Source organism: Stenella coeruleoalba (genome assembly GCF_951394435.1).
Source record: "Stenella coeruleoalba genome assembly, chromosome: 10".
In the NCBI taxonomy this organism is placed as follows: domain Eukaryota; kingdom Metazoa; phylum Chordata; class Mammalia; order Artiodactyla; family Delphinidae; genus Stenella; species Stenella coeruleoalba.
In genome coordinates, this window is record NC_137156.1 from 38082659 (window position 1) to 38107630 (window position 24972).

General features: G+C 50.5%; 1 protein-coding gene across 2 annotated transcripts in view; it reads left to right on the plus strand.

Moving 5' to 3' along the window:
- The window catches only part of MDGA1 (MAM domain containing glycosylphosphatidylinositol anchor 1), a 55087-nt gene that overhangs the window by 18070 nt on the left and 12045 nt on the right, over positions 1-24972 (plus strand). For both annotated transcript variants that reach the window (XM_079934077.1, XM_079934078.1), the window contains exons 2-9: positions 11009-11148; positions 15085-15259; positions 16360-16556; positions 17322-17454; positions 17696-17965; positions 19857-20186; positions 23072-23365; positions 24174-24458. In XM_079934077.1, the coding sequence (XP_079790203.1) occupies positions 11009-11148; positions 15085-15259; positions 16360-16556; positions 17322-17454; positions 17696-17965; positions 19857-20186; positions 23072-23365; positions 24174-24458 (1824 nt within the window). The remainder of the gene's footprint in view (positions 1-11008; positions 11149-15084; positions 15260-16359; positions 16557-17321; positions 17455-17695; positions 17966-19856; positions 20187-23071; positions 23366-24173; positions 24459-24972) is intronic.

Genomic DNA, 24972 nt, shown 5'->3' on the forward strand with positions numbered 1-24972 from the left:
AGCTTCAAGATTGATTTTGCTTTCAAGGTTGTTATTATCCACTTAAACAACTTCATAGGAAAAAAACGGAACCCAGTGACCATCAAACATTAACCATTCATTCTAAATTCCCTGCCCACACCTGTCAATATATTTTTACATAGCAGTAAACAGTGGTCCATTCGGCTCTCTTGGCTGACTTTATCTCCTACACACATCTCCTGGTATTGACTGAGCCCTCAGACCTGTCAGCTTAATGGCCGCAGGGCACCCCCTGCATTGATGCGCTGGAGTTTGGGCACCATTTCTCCAGTGCTGGGCATTTGGGCAGATGCCAATTTCTTCTTCTAAATAGCTCTGCCGTGAATATCCTTATGTGAATTACTTTTTCCTTTTAAATTATTTCCTTGGGGCCTATTCCCCAAAGTGAGATTGCCTAATAGGTCGTAGGATAGGAACAGTTTTACGGTTCTCATTTCGCACTGCCGGCCCGTGCTACAAAAAGTTTGAGCCGGGCTTGTGCGCAGCCCAGCCACAATGGATTTTTTTCATTTTAATTTATTTTCACTGGTTTAATAGGTGCATTATGGCCTGCTTCTTAACTTCCAGTTTTTACTTCCAGAAGCTATATTTGGGTCTTTTGAACACCTAATAATAATAAGACCTGATCTGTGCAGAACTTTACAGTTTACGTGAGACACGATGAGCCTAATATTATTGGCCTCTGTTTTGTATGGTGAAATGGGGGTTTAGTCAAGTTAAGCGCTGGAGTGGAACTTCCAGCCAGTTCTTGCAGGTTTGGTTGGAAAGAACTCCCACCCACTTGCCACCATCCCGTTCTTTCAGGGGGCCCAAGCCCCGCCCCCCCACCATCCTGTTCTTTCTGAGGACCCAGGTCCCCAGATGCTCATTTCAGCCCCAGTCCAGTGCCTCAGCCCCCTGTCTCCCTCGGTTCCCACAGCCAGGCCTGTGTCAGGCTGCAAGCTGTGCCCTGTGCTTCAGGCTTGGGTCTCAGCTCGGGGGGTGGGAGGAAAACACTGGGCTTTTGGGTCATAGGGGCCTTTGAGGGTTCTTTGCTTTAGCGAGACCACTGCTCCCTCCATTCCCTGGCCCGGGGTTGGCCAAGGCTCTGCATTCTGGGTTGGGGGCCTGGACCTGGCAGTGTGTCTCTGTCCCACCCAGGATGTACCCCATCCCTAGTGTTGGTCACAGGTACGCTGGTGCCCAGGTGACTGAGCCTCAGGCTCCAATAAACAGGGTTACTCAGGGGCCTGTCAGGCTCAACACTGGAGGCTTAACACTGGAGGCTTCAACTCTCAGACTAGGGGGACCTTCTCAGGGTGGACACACCCTTAGGTATGAGTTTGTTTGTTTTTTGCGGTACGAGAGCCTCTCACTGTTGTGGCCTCTCCCATTGTGGAGCACAGGCTCAGGACGCGCAGGCTCAGCGGCCATGGCTCACGGGCCTAGTCGCTCCGTGGCATGTGGGATCTTCCCGGACCGGGGCACAAACCCGTGTCCCCTGCATCGGCAGGCAGACTCTCAACCACTGCGCCACCAGGGAAGCCCCGTGAGTTTGGTTTTATTCTGCTCCCTTCTAACTATACTTCTAGAGCATCTACTGGGCAGCATGTGCTGTGATTGGTGGATTCTATTCTTATTGTATTTAACGCTCTCAATAGGGAGCATTCTTATGCCCATTTTACAGGCAGGAAACTGAGGCTGTAGACTAGAGAGTTAAATGATTTGCCCCAGGTCACACAGCAATTATTGCAAACAATCTGAATGAGAGTGCTGTGTCTACTCCAGCCCTGCCCCTCCCATGGGCTTGGTTCAACAGATTTGCTTTATCAGCTGGAAGCTTGGTCACATCCAGAATTTGGCCCACTGCCAGGGTCCAGGGCCAAGTGAACTGCAGTGATGGGGTCTCCAGGACTGCAGATCTTGGTGGGGCTGCGTAGCGGGACCCCAGCAGAAAATTTTTACATTAGAAACCCTATGTCCATGGGCCCCACAGCCCTGGGCCAGGCAGACTCAGGTCCTGGGTTCCAGAAACCATTCTCTGCTCTGATAGGTGGTAGCCCCTCTCTCTCTCCATCATCCTGGATGTTCTTCTGGGAAGAGCTTTCCTTCCAGTGATTACCTCTTTCTGTCCATATTGATGTTCTGGTCTCTCGGGATTATGGCTCTTGGCATCCCCCCAAAGTAGACCTCTTCATTCAGTTTTACATTTTCCTCTTACAGGCCCTTGGAACAGGGTCCCAAAGGGTCCCAGGCTATATGATCAAATGGAAAGGGAACTGAAATTTATTGAGCACTTACTAGATGCTAGTGATTATGCTCTGTACCAAATGTGCATTATCTCGTTTAATCCTCACAACCTAGAAGTTATTTTCACTAGAGCTGAGATGTAGTATTATCCCCATTTTACAGATGAAGAGACTGAGGCTTCGAGAAGTTAAATAACTTGCCCAAGGTCACATAGTTATTAGAGGAGAGATAGAGCCCTACCTCCTGCCCCTCATACTACACCATCTGGGCAGCCCCTCAGACTTGCATTTACAGCTTTGGCTCAAGCAGTGCCCAACTTGAGGCATGTGCCTTTCTGATCTCTCTTCCCTGAGTGTCCTGCCTATAATGTTAGCACTGTCCTAGGGCACCTCATTTGTTGACAGTTTTGATCTCCCTGCCCACCAGGGAGAAAGTCCCTTTATAGTTTCCCCCAGGGGACCTCAGAGCCCCCACTTAGAGGGCTTTCTGGTGGCCTGTCCTAACATCCCTGAGTTCATTAGTTGTGTACAGGTTAGACTTCCACTGGTATGCAGACAGTGAAGATTCTATGAGTAGAACCTGGCACTCTCAAAACCTGTGTGCCTTCTGATGAGGCCAGGGTGTAGGTGCAGTGGTGCCAAACCTTCCCAGGGACGGGGGCACAGATGGACTGGCCACCACTTTCAGCAGTGCCAGGCTCTGCCGGAAGCATCAGGCTGTGCAAACAGTATCAGCTCCTGAAAATGGAACCGGGCCTTACACACAGCGGCAGACCCCGCGAGCCCTACCAGGCCCTGCCTCTGACTATGAGAGCAGAGCTTGTTTTCATGCTCAATCATGGTGACAGGCTGGCAGCCTGTGCCCTGATCTTTCAGCTGTGGCTGCTTTCCACACTCAGTAACAGTGCTCTTGGACCCGGAGGTCAGAGATAGATACATACATACTCAGGCTGGGGAGAGATTTTTGAAGCCAAAGGGGAGGTCGGCTGAATGTGGATCTGGTTTTGGTAAGCAAAAAAGACGTATTGCTGAGAGCAGACTTTAATAGAGTCGGCAGCAAGGGGAGGGCAGAGGTGCTTCAGGGAGGGGCATGTGCCTGACTGCCTCTGCATCCTAGAGCCGAGGGCAGGACAACAGGTGCTCAGGAAATGTTACAGAAGGGATCCATGAATCAATGGTAAGTTAACAGGCGATCGTATGTGCCTTTGAAGGGCTGGGAGGCCAGGGAGCAAGAGGGAAGATGGAGAGAGAATCATCCTGGACCAAGGTCTAATGCCCTGAGACAGTGACCAGAGGTGGACGGGGCAGGGTGTGCTGATGCTTCCCCTCAAGATGACTGACATTAAGGAGAGGCCAGGGAGGTGGTACTGGTGGGTGGACTGGTTCAAACTTGTTTTCCCAGCATGGAATTTGCACCTCCCCTAGACTCCAGAACTCCTGAGAAGCCACCTGGCCTGCCCCCTGGCCAGCGGCCGAAACAGAGGGCAGACTTCAGCCAGCTCTGCAGACAGGGCTGTGGGGAGGGCAGGGCGAAGCCCCACTGTGGAGAGCACAGAGAGCAGGGTTAATTTTCCTGAGAGGTACACATTTGATGGTCTGTGGTCCGCAGGAGAGGTGTGTAGCATCATCTCTGGCAGAAGGAGGCCCAGGAGGAGCCAGCCGAGCGCCTGCCCTGAGAGCCTCCTTTCAGGCCCTGGCCGCCATTCTCTGAGCAGCTAATTAAAAGAGAAAAGCCTGTTAATATTTCAGCACTGTTAACTCTGCTAAATTATTAAGTGTCCATTTGCATTACATACACAAAAGGATCGATAAACGTGTGTACCAGGAGCTGGGAGAATGAGGGAGGAGTAGTTTCTAAGGATGCCACGTGGGACAGGCCCAACCAGTGACTCAGAGACTATGTCCAGCACCTGGAGCCCTGTGTCCTCAGCACTGTGCCTGGCACTTGCAAACTGGAAATGCATGGGGCTTAGCACAAAAGTCAGAGAGTCAGATGGACTCCAAACCAGCAGGGTGTCCTTGGGCAAGTTACTTAAACTTGCTGAGCCTCAGCTTCCTTATCTGACTAGTGGGAACAATAATAGGCTTGTTGTGGGCAATAAATAAGATAATAGATACAAAACACTCAATAAAACGCCTGCGCAGAGTAATATTATTATTATGTATATATTATTATGTGATCGTTATATCATGGTGATGGGAGGGAGACCTGAGACATAACTCCAGCTCACAGTAATCCCTCCTTGTTTCCTTTCTGCCTCTCAGCAGGCCTTTATAGGCATCATTCTTATCCCACCTCTTCTAGACTATGCACTTCCCTAGTGCAGGGCCTGAGTGCCATAGCTCTCTGTACCCCCAGCACCAAGCTCAGCACGTCACACTTATAAGGATTTGTTGAATGACTATCTGACAGAAGGTAGGACCAGACCACAGATTCTGTTTCCATATCGCCTGGCCCGGAACACTCAGTGATGCTTCCAGGAGGTGGTTAGGGTGATGGTACTTGCCCTGCCATCCAGTAACTGGGAGATAGAACCAACTTCAGGTGGGGGGGTCGGCAGCACCCCCTTCTTCTTTTCTCTCCTTGCCTTCCCACCACTCTGCTCTGTTTGGAAGTTTCTGCAGCCTGCAGACACACTTCCCCTGAAAGAGTCAGGAGGGGGAAGCAGAACACCAGATCCCACTTGGTCATGATTAACCTTTTAAAATTTATGGTGGGGAGGAAAGCTGCAGGAAAGCTGATGTGATGGGGCTTTTCATCAAGGGTTTTCATTCCCTTTGCTGTCTGTCAGCCTTGTTTGGCTCCACATCCTACTGTTGCATCCTCGTGTACTTTGCCAGTGTCCCCCACCCCCTTGGCTCGCAGCTGGGGAGAAAATTCTCTGATGGGGGATGGGGGTCCTTGATGAAATTCCCCTTCTAGGTTCCAGTGAGAATTCTCTTCAGAAGGCCACGGAGCAAGCTGGAATTTGCCTTAACATGCGTCCTTGAGAGTTTGTGGCTTCCTCACTGGGCCTCCTGGGTGCTGGCAGTCCCCACCCCTACCTACGGTTTGGGGTGTACACTTTTGGAGGTAGAAAGGAGTGAGCTGATAGACCAGAAGCATGTGCCAGGGACTTGCCATTTCTGCTCAGTTGCCCTCCTTAGGATGCTGCCTCATTGGTGACATGTCTCATGCCGCTTGGTTACTCTCAACCAAGGGGCTGGGGAGGGGAATGTTACTTGGCTCCACAGCCATTATACTCTGTTAGGAAAGAGCTTTATGGTCAAGTGGAAAGCACTGGATTAAACCAAGTTACATGGATGTGTTTATTGCAGGACTTTTCAGGGCCTTTAATAGTATACTCTTGTGTGCCGAGACTCTGAGAGGGAGAAGATGCCGCATCCTTATTTGGCGATGGGCTATCTGTGAGCATTTTATGGCGCACAGGTTTGGCAGACAGTGTTTTCCTTTTCCGTGGTGTTTGTTGCTAAATATTGGGAGAGTGAAATAGCAGAAGTCTCATAGGCCAGAAGCAGGGAAATTGTTTCACAATCCTTCCTATTTTCTATCCACCAACGTGGCGTCAAGCAGAGATAAACAAATCCAGCAGCGCCTCTGAAATTCAAAGGGAGCGTGTTACAAATACAACCTCTGAGGCCCGCCCCTGAAGAGTCAGGGCTAGTGGTTCTGCATGGGCCTGGGAATATGCATTGCAAAGGGCTCCCCTAGTGACACAAGGCGGGGGTAGAGGAGTCCGTGGAGGGCAGTGAACTGAGTTCCAAGCTAGTGGGAAGAAGGCCTGGGTTCGAGTCCCAGCTCTGCTACTGTCCTGTGTCTGTGAGTGGACAGGGTGTTCCCTTCTCCAGGCCTCAGTCTCCTTCTCTGCCAAAGGAGGCTAACTAGGACGTGCCCTTTCTGGCTCTCAGAACTGAGGCAAGGAGCTTGCAAATATACAGTGGACCCCAGGAATGTAACAGGCCTCATCGTCTGTGGCAGATAAGACATCGTCCTTTCATGCGAAGGCCTTGCAGTCCCCTGGGGAGGTGGGGTTTTAAGAGGAGTGCAGGATCACTTACGGAATAATAATGCTGGCTGACATGCTTGACGGCTTACTGTGTACCAGACAGTTTTAAGCACTTTACCTGAGTTTACTTATTTATTCCTCTCCACAACCCCATTTTACAAATGAGAAAACTACGGCTTAAATAACTTGCTAAAAGTCACAAGGTAACTTTCTGAGAGTTAAGTGTGTAAGAGGGACGCTCAGAAAGGGCTCCATTCCATCCCTCCCCTCTGGTTTTCCGACTCCCTGCACAGTCCTCAACATGAACTCTGAACACGTTCGTGAAACATCCCTAATGGTTTAGTGTCTGCTTTGAGCGGCTCCACCCCTGAGATATAGAGGGGGCCACAGAGGGTGGTCTTCTGTCCCCACCTCTTGCTCCTATTTAATCATCTCAGGAACTGTCATTTGTTGACAGAACACATACTGTTTGGCCAGATGTTTTACATATATTGTATTCAACCCTCACACTAGCCCTGGGAGAAGGCATTATTGTTCCCATTTTACAAAGGAAGAGGCTGAGGCTCAGAGAGGTTAAGTAACTTGCCCAATGTCACCCAGCTAGTGGGTAGCAGAGCCAGAAATTAGTCCCAGATTGTCTGCTCTTTCCACCTCTCTCCAGCAGATCCCTTCTCTGCCCACTGTTCCTTTTTTCACGACGCCCTGCTTTAGGGTCATCTTAGCACTTAACACACTCTGAAACCATCCGTTCATTTCTGTTTCCTTGTTTGCCATCCATCTCCCCAACAATGCTCTTTCAGAGCTGATCTTTGTTTGCTTTTCATGACAGTCTCTCTAGCATCCAGGGCAGCGGTCTGCTTTTGTTGTTTGATAGACTGAATGAAGGGATTATGTCATGGTGCCTCTTGACTCAGGCCCTGGCCTGGTTGCCTTTAGAATCAGAAAATGTTGCCGCTGGTAGTGACTTCCTGGGGTGTGTAGAGTGAGAGGCTGAGGCTCAGTGGGACAGAACCCCTTTGGGGGTCTGTAACTTGGTGGGATCTCCGTTGGTTTAGGGTCGGAAAGCAGTTCCAGCCGTTCCAGGGGTGAGCAGAGTGGGGCAGGCTGACTCATGTTAACGAAACTCAGCGGGGGTGATGGGCAAGTTGGAATGTCTATGCCAAGGCGGTCTGAGTGCTTTGCAAGTAGGCAGCACTTGCACCAGAAGGCAAATCTGAACCGGGAAGAAGTCAGCCATGGGAAGTGGCTCCTCAAATAGGACTCAGAGTAAAGGGAGTGGGTAATTGTAATGGTTAGTGTCACCTGAGGAAGCTGGGTAACATCAACAGACAATGTCATCAAAGCGGGGTGGATGCTCTTTTTTTTTTAATCTAATTGAAGTGTAAAGTGATATAGTAAAATCTTAAAGCAAATACCTTGATGCATTTTTACGTGTACATCCACCCGTGTAACAGCCGCTCAGATGAAGACTATGAACATTCCCATCTCACGAGATGGGATCCCACCTCCTCCCCAGAAACTTCTCTTGTGCCCTTCCCAGTAAATAATTGCCCACCTCCACCCAAGGGCCACCACTGTTTAGAGCTCTGTTACTATAAGGTTGGTTTTTCCAGTCTCGAATTTCAAATGTATGAAATCATACACTATTTCCTCTTTTATGTCTGAGCTCTTTCACTCAAACTGTGCTGTGAGATTCAACAGGGTTGTTGTGTCTATCTGTAGCTCTTTTTCACTTCTGTGTAATATTCCATTGTATGAATATGCCAGAATTTGTTCATCCTTGCTGCTCTTGATGGACATGTGGGTTGTTTCTTGTTTTTAGCTATAATGAATAAAGCTGCTATGAATGTTCTCAGACCTATTGTTTGGTTGTCATAGCACTAATTTCTATTGGGTACATACCCAGGAGTGGAATTCCTGCATCATGGAGTGTACCCTTGTTTAGCCTGAGTAGGTGTTGCCAAAATCTCTTCCAAAGTGGTTCTACTATTTTAGAGTTGGATAGTCTTAGGAGTTAATGTCATTAAAGGGCGTTAGATAATCTTAATGATGTCATCACCCATGATGCCAGCTCATAGCCCAATGTCCAATGAGGAAGAGTACCTGTCAGGTGGCCAGAGGCCTTGTGTCTGCTGGCCAGGCCCCATCTTTTCTGGCTTGGGCTAGCCAGGCCCTGAGAAAGTCCAGCTCTCCAGCTCTTTTTCAGTATTCCTTATCAGTCACCAAAGTGTCTTTCATTACAACACTGCCTGGCTACGGGCAAGCCACAGTGTCCAAGATTACAGCTTATCTTCCATTGGAGCCTGTTAAATCAATGTCTTCCTTGTTGAGAGGCACCCCAGGCCTCTTGCAGACATCCATGCAGCCTTCTGGGCTTATCAACAACTGGCACACACATCACACATTGGTGGGTTTTTTCCTGAGGACCTTGGCCACAGATGGCTATCTTTCCCAAAGCATTTTCATTGCAGGGGATGATAGTTTCAGACCCATTCCCTAGATTCCAGGGTGCATCTTATACAGGGCCCACGTGCTGTTTATAAAATTCATAGAAAGTAGGAGTTGAAAAAAGACCTCAGAAGTCATCTAATACACTCCCCTCCTATAGGTGGGGAAACTGAGGCCCATGAGGTTTGACTTGCCCAAGGTCACACAGCTTGTCTCCTGACAACTAGCCTAGGTTCATTCCTCCATGGCAGCCAGACTGGACACTCAGACTCTGGGTTGGTAGCAGCTGCCACTGTTTGCAGAGACTCTCATGGTTAAACACAGCCTACATCACCCCCCAGATGGCTGCCCCACAAACTTCTTGATGTGTGCCCTGGCTGCCTCTGTGGACCCACCTCTGTAATGAGTTCATGACTGTCCCATCAGTGCTGGTTGGAAAGACTCTGTTAAGGTGCTATTTGTGGCAACAGTAGAACACATCAGAGTTCTACTAAGCACTTCTCATTTATCCTGTGTGATGATCACATCCACCCTTGTGAGTTCTCAGGGTTGGTAGCATTCTCTCCATCTTAGAGATGAGAAAATGAAGGTCCAAAAATCACTAGTGTTTTACCCCGGGTAATATGGAATATAAAATTGCCCTATCAACCTGCAGGAAGCCCCCCTGTTTTCTGAGGGCTGGTTCAAATGCTGCCTCTTCCATAGAGCCTTCTGTGATTCTTTCTCCAGCAGACAGTGATGTCTCTCTCCTCTCACCTCCTCTTTACCTTTCTTAACAATGCTTAGCAACTTCACCATGGCATATTCCTATAAATTCATTCATTCAGTGTTCACTGAGTACCTGCTATATTCAAGGCTTTGCGCTGGGGATACCAAGGTGTGAAGCTCATGGTCTGGTAGGCAGAAAGATAAGAATGCTGAATTTGGTAGACACGCAGATTGATGCTTTGCTGTTGCACTGGAAAAGTGATGGATACAGAAGGAGGGAGGATGTAGGTCAATCATGGAATGCTTCCCGGAGGAAATTACACATTTTATGAACCGGTTTTATCTCACCTCCCTGCACCTCTTTAGGGCAAGGACTGAGTTTTCACCCCCTTGTGTCCCTCGTGCCCTGGATTAGCTCTCCTGCCTCCACTCCCTCCATCCTCATATGTGAGCAGACAGGTTTGAAATTGGGGGCCTTGCCCTCCTTCCCAGAGCCCAGGTACTGGTGGGCTGGGGGCTGGTTTGCCTTCAGGACAGTGGGGCTAAGACACTGAAGGAGGGCCATGAACTTTTCTGGTTCAATCATTTTCCCTTTGGGTCCCCCAGCCATATCGCAGCTCTGGTCCCCCAGCCCTGGTCAGATCCCAGCCCTGGCCACTGTGAGAGAGGTTAGGGAGGATCCAAAGTCTTGTGAGAGCTTCCAGGCCCCCGGTGAGAACTTCTCTCCCTTGGAGAGGAGGCTGGCATAGGTTCAGAGAGCAATGAGGGAAAAGTAACAGGCGTTTGGGTGAGGGGAACGTGCAGTCCCTGGGGCTGGGGGCCATCTTAGTTAGGTTCGCTGAAGGTTGAGCCTTGGATTGTTGGTGGCAGTGAGTTCAGGCAAGTGATGTGCTGAGAAAGTGCTCTAAGGACCAACTGAAAGGGGACAAGGGAAACAGCCAGGTGAAAATGTGGTTTAGTTGACTTAGTCTCAGCCTGTTCCCTGGGGTGGGGTAGGGGGCCTCTGGAGCATGAACAGAACCGCGGTCACCCCAGCTTGAGGCAAGGTGGCTGGGCTTTTGCATCATGTCCACCAGTCATTGGGGTGTGTATGTATTGGGGAAGGGATGACCTCCTATAGGCATGTCTGGTCCAGGCAGCTCCCACTGGATGAGGGCAATTCCCTGGGGCAGGTGAGCTCTGCGTGCCTAGCAGCTAACACAGCAGCTGGGAGTGGAGGCACCTGCCAGATACAGGGAGCTGGGCAGAGCACCAGCAGCCTGCACGACAGGGGGCTGCTAAGACATGATGCTCACTGGGTGATAACCACTCTGCACAGATTACAAAGCCCCCTCACAGTCCTCAGCTCATTGAAGAGCACAGATCTCTTGCAAGGGCCGTGGGATGGGGAGGAATTGCCCCTGTCCTGAGTCCCTGGCCCTTCTGGTCTGGCCCGGGGCCCTAGGAGGATTCTTTCCTGAGCTCGATGGGATCAGGCCTCTGAGGGATGTCATGGAGAAGTCTGGGCTGACCCCTCCCCCTGACACACTCAGGAGGGAGCCTCAGACCCCCTCTGGCCTTGGTGCCTCCTGTCTAAACCTCCCCATCTCCCGCCAGCTCCAGCCCAGGCTCAGATCGTGCACGCGGGCCAGGCGTGTGTGGTGAAAGAGGACAACATCAGTGAGCGCGTCTACACCATCCGGGAGGGGGACACCTTGGTGCTGCAGTGCCTTGTCACCGGGCACCCTCGGCCCCAGGTAAGCCCCTGGCCTGGCTTGAGCAGGCCCCTCCTGCCCCACCCCGCTCTGGGATCAGAAGAGGCAGTGGGAGCTGTGACTAGAGACAGGCAGCAGCACGTCAGCAGAAGACAGGAGCCTGGGGCTGGGGAAATAGCTGGAAAATAAACCCTGTGGGGAAGGGCTAGAGGCTGTGGGCTTACTCACCTGGAAATATTGATGACTGAGGGCAAAAACTGAATGTCAGTTGTCCAGTTCCGGTCCAATCCCTGTATCTGTTGAGCAGACGCTCTATCAGATATATACCTTCAACCACTGTTTGAAGGCAGACCACGCGCCAAGCACTATGCTCGTTACTTTCTCCAGTGTTTTCTCTTTGGAGCCTCGCAGCCGTGCTGTGAGGAAGGCATCAGGGCCTCCATTTTAAGCTGAGGAAATCGAGGTTCAGAGAGGTTGGGTAAACTCCCAAGGTCCCCAGCTCTTGTGAGGGTGGGAGCAGAATTCACATCCAGAACCAGCATTCTCTGTAACTTGGTACACTTCCTCCTACTTCAGGAGGCTTCCGGTAGGCAAGCCCCACACTTTTGACATTAAGAGACTCAAAGCCATTAGAAAGTAACAGAAGATGCGGATCTGGAAAATCTGGGTGGATTTTGTCCCAGACTAAGTGTTTGGTTCAGGCAGGAAGTATTGGCTGGCTATCACTGAGAGCTGACAGGTGGAGGCAGGAGGGTGGGCTGGAGGGATGGGTAAAATTTGCTGGCGAGCTGCGGTGACCTTTAAAAGCAACAGAAAAGGTTTTGATTGGATCCTAGGAAGCACAGTGATTGCAAAATCCTTTTTGGGGGGACAATTTTGGGAACAGGGACAGCTTTAGTAGGTTTGGTCTTGAGACAAGCAGATGGACAAGAAAACTCCTAAAGACTTTTTCAAACGGAAACTATCATCACTGCTTCCTCCTTCTTAAGGTTGTTTTTTGGAAGTGTAAACAACGCTGCCAGTCTTCAGGTTGGTGTTCGCATAGGTGTGACTTTAGGCATGATGCTCCCTAAAGCCAGGGAGGCAGCTGGCCCACCTCTCCCTCAGGCTGCACTGGCCATCTGTGTGTCCCCTTGCGCATCACATGTAGGAGTCGTTTGTGGCTGTGGCTGTGAGTCCATGCACCCATTTTCTATTTCCATTTGTAGTTTCATTATTCTTCCTGCTACCTAGGCTCAAACCCTTGGGCTCATATTTGACTCAGCCGCATATCATTCCCCACACCTAGCCAGGCTCCGAGGCCTTTCTTTTTATGTCTCTTGCATGGGTCTCCTTCTATTCCTCATTACCCCTTGAGGTCAGACCTTTAGCCTTGTCCCTTGGACCACTGCAGTAGACTCTAACTGGCCTCCCATTCTCCTACATCTCCCCCTCCAATCCATTCCTGCACCCTGCTCCCAGAATCATCATCCTTAGACCTGCTACATGATATCACTCCCCTGCTCAGAAACCTTCGATGACTCCACATTACCTACCAGACCCAGTTCAGGCTCATAGGGGTGGAACTAAAGACACCCCCCCACAATCCAGCCCCCACCTGCCTGTCCTGTCTGATGTCCCACGGCCATCCTCCTCACACCCCGTCTTCAGTGAACCTGTCCAAATACACCCTGTTCATTCTTGCTTTAGCCACTGCTCTTTACCTGTCCTGAAATGCCTTCTAGTGCCTTTTGCTCATTTCGTTACAATAAATATTTATTGAGCACCTGCTATGTGCCAAGTACTGTGATGGGTCCTGAGGATACAGCTGAAGTTCCTGTTGTCATGGAGCATCCAGTCTAGGGGTGGAGCAAGTATCATCTCATAGCCCAGTTTGTTGTCAGATGGAAGAATGAGTGGGCATGGAATTCCCTACTCCAAACTAATAGCAAGAGAGAGGGGCTCTCTATGGTTAAAATGAAGAAGAAATCTATAGCGATGGTAGTGAGCAAAAGCTGAAGAAACTGGTACTTTGAGGGACTTAACTGCGTACTCACCTCAGGGGTAGTAGTATTAATACACACATGGGGGGTAAGCGCTGAGGCCACAGGCCCATCTATGACTGGAGCTAGAACTGGACTTCTTACCTAAAGCTGGAAGGTTGATAAGAGTGATACCACCTATGAATGGGGACCAGAAGATCTCTGCCCCATAGCCCAGAGTCACAGCAGGGAGCAGACTTTCTGCTTCAGGGTGTGGGTGCAAACAGAGTCACCTATGAGGGAATAACCCTAATCCGGTCTGTGTCTTGCACTATCCAAGTGGTGAGGATACCTTAAGCTGAGAAACTAATATAAAAACTGGGACTTCCCTGACAGTCCAGTGGTTAAGACTCTGTGCTTCCAATGCAGCGGGTATGGGTTCGATCCCTGGTCAGGGAACTAAGATCCCACATGCCGCGGGGCATGGCCGAAAAATACCCAAATTGGTTGAAACCTGTGAATGCATATATCTTGGGCATAGGCAACCATAAAGCTACACCACAGACAGGCCTGTCAGTGCCCAAGTGGGAGTTCTGAGGAAGATAATTCCTACTGAATACAAGCCCATGGGGTGAAATTTTAAAGCATATCTAAAAATACAGTGCCAGGAGAGCCAGTCCATAGACCCAAATAATTGAACAATTCACATCTGAGAAAACAGAGATGATAGAGCAATATGAAAGGATCTTTAAAATAAATGTGCTTAAAATGTTTAAAGAGATAATGGAAGGAATAGAATCTATAAGATGGGAGATTATAAAACCTGATCAGTTAAGATATGGGAAAAAGCAAATAGAAATCCTAGAAATAAAAAATAATAGTCTTTAGAAAAATTTGGCCTCAATACCATAGAAGTAGCTAAAGAAGAAACTGGTGAATTGGATAATAGATCCAAGGAAATCAGCTACAATGCAGTCTGGAGAGGACAAAGGGATGGAAAATGTGAAAAGGAAGTTGGGAGACATGGAGGATAGAATGAGAAGCTGTAACAAATTTAGGCATTCTACAAGGACTAGAGAAAACTTAGAAGAGGCAACATTTAAAGAGATAAAGCCTGAGAATTTTGTAGAATTGAAGAATGGTATGAACTCTCAGATGGATAAACCAAGTCCTAAGCATTTGTAAACAAACCCCATCTAGATAAATCATGGTAAAACTGCAAAATGTCAAGTACAAAAAGCAAAAACATTTTCATGGTCTTGTTCTTTTTCCAAAGCACCCTCTGATCTACGTCTGAATGTCCTGAAACTGCATGTAGCCTTCCCCAAGTTTTGTAACCCCTGGGTCCATGAGGGTAGAGTTGAGGGTGGTGAGGAGATGAGAACAGCAGTGACACACCGTCACTCCTGCCAAATTCTATTGGTCACACAGACCAGCCCTGGTACAAAATGGGAGGAAAGTACAGAAAGGTGTGAATACCAGGAGGTGGGGACCACGGGGGGCCATGGTGGAGGCTGGCTATCACATAGACCTCTTTCACAGATGAGAAATCTGAAGCTAGGAGATGAGTAACCTACCCAAGGCCACTAAGCTAATAAGTGGAATAACAAAAATTTAATCAAATTCTTACTTTTCCAGGAATGAATTATATACTCATTTAGTCTTCTCAGTAAGCCTAGGAAGGGAGTAATATTTCCATTTTACACATGCGGAAAGGAAGGCAGGAGAGGTCGGGTAACTTGCCCGCAAATCCATGATGCTAACAACTGCACATACTGCCTTTTTAAAAGCCTCTTCCACCTGACCCCAGATTCCCCAGGCTCTTCACTGAGAGGTCCTACCTCCAGCGTGCATTCCCACGAGGCTGTTTGGGTTAGTTTTGCAGGCCTGTGTATGCCTTATGTGCACTCGTGGAAAAGTATGGGGGTGGGCGGGGACCCCCCTCCCCTTCCCCCTCCCCTTCCCCCTCCCCCTCCCCCTCTGTGCGGTCTGACTCTGCCCTGCCTGGCTGGCCCAGGTGCGTTGGACCAAGACCGCGGGCAGCGCGTCGGACAAGTTCCAGGAAACATCGGTGTTCAATGAGACACTGCGCATCGAGCGCATCGCGCGCACGCAGGGCGGCCGCTACTACTGCAAGGCTGAGAACGGCGTGGGCGTGCCTGCCATCAAGTCCATCCGGGTGGATGTGCAGTGTGAGTCGGGTCTGCCTCTGAGTACCCGGGCCAGGGGCCTGCTTCTGGGGGCTCAGGCTGGGAAGGAGGAGTGGGGAGAAGGGTAGAGAAGTGGCACCTCCGTGGAGAACAACGGTAGAGACTTTCTCTTTTCCGGGATAGAGAAGGGCATCCCTGATGTTCCTTTGATGTGCACTACCTTATACCATTCACCCATCTCTATCTTTAATCCCATATGAACCTTGCAGCATCCCTGCAAAGTGGTCAGGGAGGGCAGGACAGGTTGGATTATACCCATTCTACAGATGAAGAAGCTGAGACCAAAGGCTTGTGACTTGCTCACTGCATAGGTCTCTTCTCATTATGGTCCAGTGTCCTTCCCACAGTACCTCATGTCTCTGCTTTTGTCCCAGGGAAGCTCTGAAACTTCCCTATCCCAACACCTGCAGGACCAGGCACCCCTCAGTCCTTGCTACAGGTTGAATGGGAAGCCCTCAGTCCCTGCCTGCCATCCACGGATATTCCCTTGACCACTCAGAGGCTATCTTCCTTCTTGCCATCCGCCTCTGTGCCATCCAGGCTGACCTAGGTACCAGAAGCTGTGGGGCCAGGCCCAAAGGTCTGTCTGCCACCATCTTAATATCTACAATGAACCTATCCATTAAATACACCCCCCTGCCCCAAGTGGGACCTGATAGAGTGGTGGAACCCCAGGCCCTCTCTTCTGTCCCCCTTCAGCCACCCAGGGGCCTGACAAACCCTGGGGCTGAGGGTCGTTTCTCAAGTTATTGCAGCTGGAAGGGTCTGGCAGGCATGGCCTGATTTCCAGTGTGCAGCTGCTTCCTCCATCCCATGATAGGAGGGTGAAGATAGACACACACATACCCCCGCCCTCCCCACCCCCCAGCCAATGCAGATCCCTGGGGAGGGACTGCTGAGAAGCCAACACATCCAGTCCCCTGCCTCTGACAGGTTGCTCAAGCTTGCAGGGCTGGGAGAGCATCTTGCTCTCTGGAAGCATCCCATGAGGGTAGCTTAATTTTCCCTGAGAGCTGCCAGGGGCCCAAGCCCTCCACCTAGGGGGTCACGCATCTGACTCCACTGGGGCTGTGCCCTTGCAGACCTGGACGAGCCAGTGCTGACAGTACACCAGACAGTGAGCGATGTTCGAGGCAACTTCTACCAGGAGAAGACGGTGTTCCTGCGCTGTACGGTCAACTCCAACCCACCTGCCCGCTTCATCTGGAAGCGGGGCTTGGACACCTTGTCTCACAGCCAGGACAATGGGGTCGACATCTATGAGCCCCTCTACACCCAGGTCAGGATGGGCGGCAGCTGGCTTGGTCTCCTCATGGCTCACCCCACATTCTTCCTCCTGCACCCCACAAGGGAGGGGGCCAGGGGGGCTGAAGCCTCACCATATGGAGTTCCAGGGACTGCCCTGACTCCAACAAGTTTCTTCTGACATCAGAAGCAAGCATTCTGATTGGGCTTCAGACCACCTGGGGCAGACAGAATTGAGACAGAAAGGTCAGGAAGCAGTGGTGAGGACAGGAGACTCCTCAAGGCAACATGTCTTCTAAGAACTTTGCCAGTTAGGAGAGGCACCTCCTGGGGCAGACAAGTCATCCCTGCCTGTTGCTGGCTGTCAGGGTCTTTGGAACGACGAGCAGGAACAGCAGGAGTTGGGGTAGAAAGATGAGTCACTTCCCATGGCTCTCCTGCAGTCCTAGGAGATGGTGATGAAGCCATCCTGCAAGAGAGTGTTCAGAGGCAGCTTTCCTAGGTGGCTGTCAGAACTCCACATGTAGCCATGGCCTGTAGGGCCAGCCCTATATTTGTATGGGTTGTAAGACAGAGCAGGATTCCCTCGTTACCCTTCCATTTCCTAGAATGGGGAAACTGAGGCCTGGTCCTGACCAGTGTATACCAGGACACCCTCAGACCCATGGAAGCCCAGGGTATGGGGAGTGTGCCATCCACCCCAGGCTCAGTCCTGAATAGGAATTTGCTTTAGCCTCTGGTGCTTGGTGAATGTGTGTGAGACCCAAGCAGGCCCCTCACCCCAGTGGTCACTGCCCAGGGGGAGACCAAGGTCCTGAAGCTGAAGAACCTGCGGCCCCAGGACTATGCCAGCTACACCTGCCAGGTGTCTGTACGCAACGTGTGTGGCATCCCGGACAAGGCCGTCACCTTCTGGCTCACCAACACCACGGGTACAGGCACTTCCCCACCCATCCCCTTTCCCACCTGGGCTGAGTCCTCAACCAGGAGGTGGTTCCCATCTCATGCTAGACTCCAAGCACATCACCACGAGTGTTTCCCCTCCTCCTTCCTGCCTGCTCCTTCCCTTCTCCCCCTGCAGACCTTCCCCGGCCCCCATTCGCTCCCTGATTCTCCTCCCCCACATCTGGCCCTGCCTCCTGGTCCCCTAAGACCCCATTCTTGTCCTCCTAGCACCACCAGCCCTGAAGCTGTCTGTGAACGAAACTCTGGTGGTGAACCCTGGGGAGAATGTGACGGTACAGTGTCTGCTGACAGGCGGTGATCCTCTGCCCCAGCTGCAGTGGTCCCATGGACCAGGTCCACTGCCCCTGGGTGCCCTGGCCCAGGGTGGCACCCTCAGCATCCCTTCAGTGCAGGCCCAAGACTCTGGCTACTACAACTGCACAGCCACCAACAATGTGGGCAACCCTGCCAAGAAGACTGTCAACCTCCTGGTGCGATGTACGTGGCTCCGGAGGGGTGGAAGGAAACTTGGGAAGCAGACAGGGTCCCTGTACCTTGGGAACTGAAATGGGAAAGGGGCCTGTCTGCTTCTCCTTGGTAGGGGAGGTAGGCTGAGAAGGCAGGTTCCAGGCACTTTGATTTCCCTGCAATTCAGGTGTCTGCCAGCAGATGGCAGGACTAAAATTTGCATAAAGTTTTATTTACAGTTTACAATCAATACATTTTCAAATATAACCTCAACAACCCAAGAAGTAGGAAGGGCTGGTGTTGATTACCTAGATTTTTTTTTAGACTGGGAAACTGAGGCTGCAAAAAGCTAAATGTGGACATTCCAGACTCTAAGAGAAAGTTCCTGACTTTCTCCCTGTACAATGGTTTCTACATGATTAATAGAATTAAAGTGAAAATAACACACATTTCCACATACCTCATATGTAAATCTTTATTAGCAAAGCATTTCAGTGAGTATAAAGATAATTACTAAATGTAAAAATGATTAAAACTTGGAGCACAATATAAAGAAGTACAAATACTTTCCTAACTAAATTTCAGCCTCAGTAATTATCATTAGCTGCTCGATAAGATCTTGATTTTACTACTCTGCTTTAAGGAGGAAACTTTAAATTCTTGTGCAGCTTTAGGTGGTTGTTTTAAAATTTATTAAAAAAAATTTTTTTAAAGATCCAGGCTTGTTTCCAGCTCTTTAGCACTTGAAAGTAAAGTACAGCTTCTGTCAAATTCAATTGAGCATCTTCTGATGAACACTCTTCTTTGTTCATCTGTCACTGACCAGTCTCTCCCTGACTCTCCTCACCAAGAGAAGCTAGCTCTCTATGACTTTTTACTTAATTATGATTAAGTAGTGAGAAAGATAATAGTCAAACTGTGGTTATCTAATGACTACTGTTTCCTTTGATGGTACTTTGCCCATCAGAAGATTGTTCTTCTCCACCTGATCCATACGCCCTTTAAAACCTGGGTTGATAAGATTGCCATTTTCATCAAATACTTGTGGTCACCTCTCGGGGTGACATACAGCCTGCTTCACTCAGCCCAGTTCTGATTTATGGCTGTTGTAGCAGAGTCCTTTCCAATGAGCACCTAATATTAAGAATTCTGTCTAACTCTTGGCATACATAAAACAATTTTTAGATTTTTAAAGGAGGCCAGACCATTTTCTTTCTAAACTCTGTATTTTTATGTAATTGCATGTAAAATGATTGTATTGGTCTTTTTTTTTTTTATGACACAAACTTGTTGCAAAGAGCTAAACAGCACAAAAGGGCAAATTAAAAATTTCCCCTCAATTTCCCTCAGTCCCATTCTCTAGGTAGAACCAGTGTTACATTCTGGTGCCTCTTTCCAAAATTTGTATTTTGTATATTCTGGGTTTAAAACAACAATAAAAATAAAGCAGCGTAGTAGTTAAGAGCACAGGCTCTGAGTGTGAATTCAAGATTGGCTATTTACCAATACTTCTTTGAGCAAGTGAATTAAACTGTCTGAGCCTCATTTCCCTCCTTTGTAAAATAGGGAAAATAAAATGCCTCCCTCAAAGATTGTGGGATGGGCTAAACGAGGAAACCCACATACAGTGCTTAGAACAGGGCCTCTCATAGCGTATGTTTGGTCAACAGTGGCTGTATTGATTACTAAACCCACTTTTCTACAGCGAGCTTTTTTTTCTAACTTTTGGAAACACATCTGAGAGAGGAGAACAATTTCCAAGCAGAAAAAGTGATGGTTTCTCCTGGGAGTGGGATCGTAGCCCCCAAACTCCAGGAAGGCCAGTTGGAGGGTAGAAGCTGCATCTGGATGGGGGTGGTGAGACAGGGAACCCTGGCTTTGGGCCAGCTCCAGCCACCTTTCCCTCCCCATCCACCCATAGCCATGAAGAATGCCACATTCCAGATCACCCCAGATGTGATCAAAGAGAGCGAGAACATACAGCTGGGCCAGGACCTGAAGCTGTCATGCCATGTGGATGCAGTGCCCCAGGAGAAGGTGACCTACCAGTGGTTCAAGAATGGCAAGCCAGCACGCATGTCCAAGAGGCTGCTGGTGACTCGCAATGACCCTGAGTTGCCCGCTGTCACCAGCAGCCTAGAGCTCATTGACCTACACTTCAGCGACTACGGCACCTATCTGTGTGTGGCTTCCTTCCCGGGAGCACCTGTGCCCGACCTGAGCGTCGAGGTCAACATCTCCTCTGAGACAGGTGGGCAGCTGGAGGGGGGCAACAGGGAGGTATGAGGGGGCTGGAGAGACCCACAGAGGGGAGGTGGGGGCAGCAGCTTGGGAAAGGGAGGCCACAGTGAGGAGGATATCATTTGTTCATGCCATATGCATTTATTAAACACCTGTTATATGCCAGGCATTATGCTACGCACTGGAGTAAAGTGGTGGGCAAAACAGGCCACATTGAACTTAGTAGCAAATGTTTTTCAGATCATCCCACAAATAAATGTATCAATGCAAACTGTGATGCATGAGAGTCAGGAAAGAGTTTCCTAAGATAGCAGGTTTGATCTGAGATCTGAGGGAGGGGCAGGATTTTAGTAGGCAAAGGAGAGCAAAGGGAGGGTGGAAGAGAAAAGCAGGCCAAGGAATTAGCATATGCAAAGGCACCGAGGCAGGAAAGTACATGGAGCGTTTGGTGCACTGAAAGAAGGAGAGTGTGGCTGGGAGAATAGAGTGAGATGAGAGTGGAGAGGTTGGCAGGGGCCAGATTTTGCAGAGGATTTGGGTCTTTATTCCAATAATAATAAATAACGATAATGAAATAATGGCCAACATTTACTGAGTGTTTACTATGTGTTCTGATGATTTTATATTTATCTCATTCACCTTCATGATTTACTTTATGGGGTAGATGGTTCATCTTCAGTTTTTAGAGGTGAGGAAACTTAGGCTAAGAGAGTTTAAGAATCTTACCTAAGGTTACACATCAATAAGTGGTGGAGCTGGGATTCAAACCCAGGCAACCAGACTTCAGAACCTGCTCTCAGCCACCCCTGAAGGGTTTACACTTTGAAAATTATAAGAGTTTGGAGGGAGTGACTTTGGAGAAGGTCTCTGGAATCTCATCTCCAGCCCCCAGTACCTTGCACTGAGTTGCTGGCTGACTTTGGCTAAGCCTCTTCAACTCTCTGGGCCTCAGTCTCTCCTCTATGAGACATTGAACCAGATGGCCTTGGAAGCTCTTCCCATCCTGACATCTGAACAGGGAGAGGCCAGGTGTAGCTGGAGGTGTCAGGAAAGGCTTCCAGAAGGAGACAGACCTGAGCTGGGCTTTGGGAGTGGACTAGGCCTCCACAGATTCCACAAATCCATTTTGCAAATCACAGAGCCATGTCTGGGGTGAGGAGCTGGGGACTCAGACACGAATGCCACAGCCCCATCATCAGAGCTCACTGCCTAGACAGAGAGATAGACCTGTTGCAGAAGGGTCAGGCAAGGTGGAGGAAAAGGAAGGACAAATCTTAGATAAGACTCAGGAGCTAAAGGTGGGGTCTGCAGAGCATCTGGGGGCACAAGAGGAGTACCAGGCTGCCCGGGGTCATCAGGGAAGGCTTCTTAGAGGAGCCATTTTCCATGTGAGCATTTGCCCGTGCTCAAGCCCATGAGAGGAGGGACAGGGAGCCCCCAAGGTGTATGAGACTTGCTGTGTTCAGGAAGTATGTTCCTTACAAGTGGATCCCACAGCTGGAGCACAGGATGGGAAAGGAAGATGAGGCTGGGGGTTGACAGAGGCCAGAGCACAAGGGCCTTGTTAGAAGAGCCAAGGAGGTTGAGCTTTAGCCTGAGGGCAGTATGGCCTCAAAATGGGACAGCCCTTTATCTTGTGGGGGCAAAGAAGGGTTGGGAGCTGGGGTGTTTTAGAAACAGGGAAATCAATGGGGTACAGGGCCATTTCCTTCATTTCATTCATCAGCTTGATGCCTAGGACATAGAAGCTTTTTAAGGACCTGTGGAGACGGTTTAGAATTGGAAAAATAAATTAAAATTAACTGGCTCCAAAATACAAAGGGAAAACTGCAGAATTAAAGCCAATAAATGTATAAATGTTTACAGAGTATAAATTATGCTAACTAGATAACTGGACTTCAGCTTGCCTTGTAGAGTTATTTACGATTTATATTTAATGTAGACATTTAATTTGTTTGATGTGATATGGGATGGGACCCATGGAAGTCTTTAAAAGACCCTTAATTTGGGCAATGTGTTGGGTTGGATTAGGTTTGGCTGTGAATAACAGAAAAAAACCTAAATAATGGTGCCTTTAAATGAGCTAGATGTGTATTTCTTCTTTATGTAAGAGTGAGAAGTCCAGGCTGGAATAGTGGCTCTGCTCCACCAAATCCTCAGAGCCCCAGGCTCCATCTTGTCTTGCTTTTCTGTTATCTTTAGCATGTGCCCCCTCGTCCACGATGGCAGTGCCAGCTGCAGCCATCAGTCTGCATTCCAGCCTGCAGGGAGGAAGAGAGGCACTGCCTCTCCATTTAAAGACTCACACCATCTTGGCCAGGATTTAGTCACGTGACCAGAGCTAGCCATAAGGCAGGCTGGGAAATACAGTTTTTATTCTGGCTGTGTGTCCTGCTAAAGCCCAGATATTCTTTCACTTTTGAAGAAAGGGTAAGGATGTTGGGGGACAGACTACCAACCTGTGATAACACTCCAGAAAGAGAAGATGGAGGCTTTCACTAGAGCAGGGCCAGTAGTCAGGAAGGAAGGGATTGAGGGAGAAGATATTTAGCAGAACTATTTAAAAAGTGGAACCCCCCCAAATAAATAAATAAAAGGTGGAATCCCCCAAACTTAGTAATGTTGGGGATAAGGGGATAGAAAGAATTGGCCTGGACGACTTCAACACTCTTTCTGAGTTGGGAGACCTTGAGGTAGAGACCCAGGAGGTGGAGAGGATTTGGGGAGGGGAGTTCTGCTTTGAAGATACTGCAGGATCTGTGGAACATCAGGGATGGGAAAGGAGGCTCGCACTTAGTGGGAGGGAAGCAGGAGCCCCAGAGCAGAGGCCAGGGGATGGGGGGGGGCGGTGAGGGGAAGCTCTAACCCCGCTCCTACCTCTTCCCTGCCCCGCAGTGCCTCCCACAATCAGCGTGCCCAAGGGCAAGGCCGTGGTGACCGTGCGCGAGGGCTCGCCCGCCGAGCTGCAGTGCGAGGTGCGGGGCAAGCCGCGGCCGCCTGTGCTTTGGTCCCGTGTGGACAAGGACGCTGCGTTGCTGCCCTCGGGGCTGCCCCTCGAGACCTCGGACGGGAAGCTGCGGCTGGAGCGTGTGAGCCGCGACATGAGTGGGACCTACCGCTGCCAGACGGCTCGCTATAATGGCTTCAACGTGCGCCCCCGCGAGGCCCAGGTGCAGCTGAACGTGCAGTGTGAGTCCCACCGCCCCACCCAGACTACCGTCCAGAGCTGTCCCTCCCGGTTTACAGTCAGGCCTGCCCCCTCTTCACCCCTTCACCCACCCTCTGCTGATACCCCTAAACCCTCCTTGACCCCCGTGCTCTAAGACATGGAGGTCCATGACTCTTGCCGCACTTCTACTCCATCTTCATTCCCAGGGACCCAGTGAGCAAAGAAATAACTGATTTTGCCAAGTGAAACTGGGAGTTTGAAGGAGGAAGGAACCTTCAAGGGAACACACTGCTTCTGATAGTATAATGACGAGAGTTAACTTACCACGTGCCAAGCACTGGGTGTTTCAATGCCCTAACTCATCTAGCCCTCCACAGTCCTATGTAGAGATTCTGTTATTCACCCATTTTTACAAATAGGGAAACCGAGTCACACAGATGTTAAGTAACTTGCCTAAGATCTCACAGCTAGTTAGAGGCAGAGCTGGGGTTTGAACCTAAGCTATCTAGCTCCGGAGATCATGCTGTAAATCCCGACGTTATGCTGCTTTTCATTACACGGAGGGTGAGGGGACCATTTGAGGCATGAATAGAGGCCCAGTCTGGGAAGCTCGGCTGGGAAGGAGTAGGTATCTGCAGGTCGGGGAGGTATGAGTGTGTCTATTTTGTATATTGTAAGTATGTATCCACCCTGAGACCCTTCCAGGATGCTGGGGGGTGGGGGGAGGGGTGGCGGGAGTAGGGGCGAGTACGTCGCCTCCCCGTGGGGCCGCTCCTCAGACCCCACTCGGTGGAGAGAGGCCCCGCTGACCGCCGCCCCCGCCCCCAGTCCCGCCGGAGGTGGAGCCCAGCTCCCAGGACGTGCGCCAGGCACTGGGCCGGCCAGTGCTGCTGCGCTGCTCGCTGCTTCGAGGCAGCCCCCAGCGCATCTCCTCGGCTGTGTGGCGCTTCAAAGGGCAACTGCTGACTCTGCCGCCTGCCGTCCCCGTCGCCGCCGAGGCCCCCGACCACTCTGAGCTGCGCCTCGACGCCGTCACCCGCGACAGCAGCGGCAGCTACGAGTGCAGCATCTCCAACGACGTGGGCTCCGCTGCCTGCCTCTTCCAGGTCTCGGGTGAGTGTCCCGACTGCCCCGCCCCAGCCAACCCCGCCCACCTGGCGCCAGGCTCCGCCCCAACCCCAGCCCTGCCCAGGCTCCGCCTGGGGCCCCGCCCTTTCCGGCCTCACTGCGCCTGTTTTAGGGCCCTGCCTTTCCAGGACCCGACCATGCCAGGTACAGATCCCGCGCAGGCCTCCTGGAAATAACCGGGACGTTCTCTCGCTGCCCTGAACCCTCCACTTGCCCACTCTAGGTCTAGGCCTTCCCCTTTCGAGGCCCGCCTCGACTTGGCCTAAGCCTCGCCTGTTTTAGCTTTGCCCGGCTCCTGGCATCTAACAGGCCCGCTCCCTTCACCAGGCCTAGACTTCGCCCCTCTAGCCCCAGGAGCACCAGGTATGGGCCCTTGCCTTTAAAGGCCCATTCACACCTGGCTTACGCCCTGCCTACGTGAGGCATAGGCTCCACCCCTTCCAGCTCTCTGCTTCCACCTGTTTGAGTAGCAGGGATCGCTTTCCCTCCAGCCCTGTCC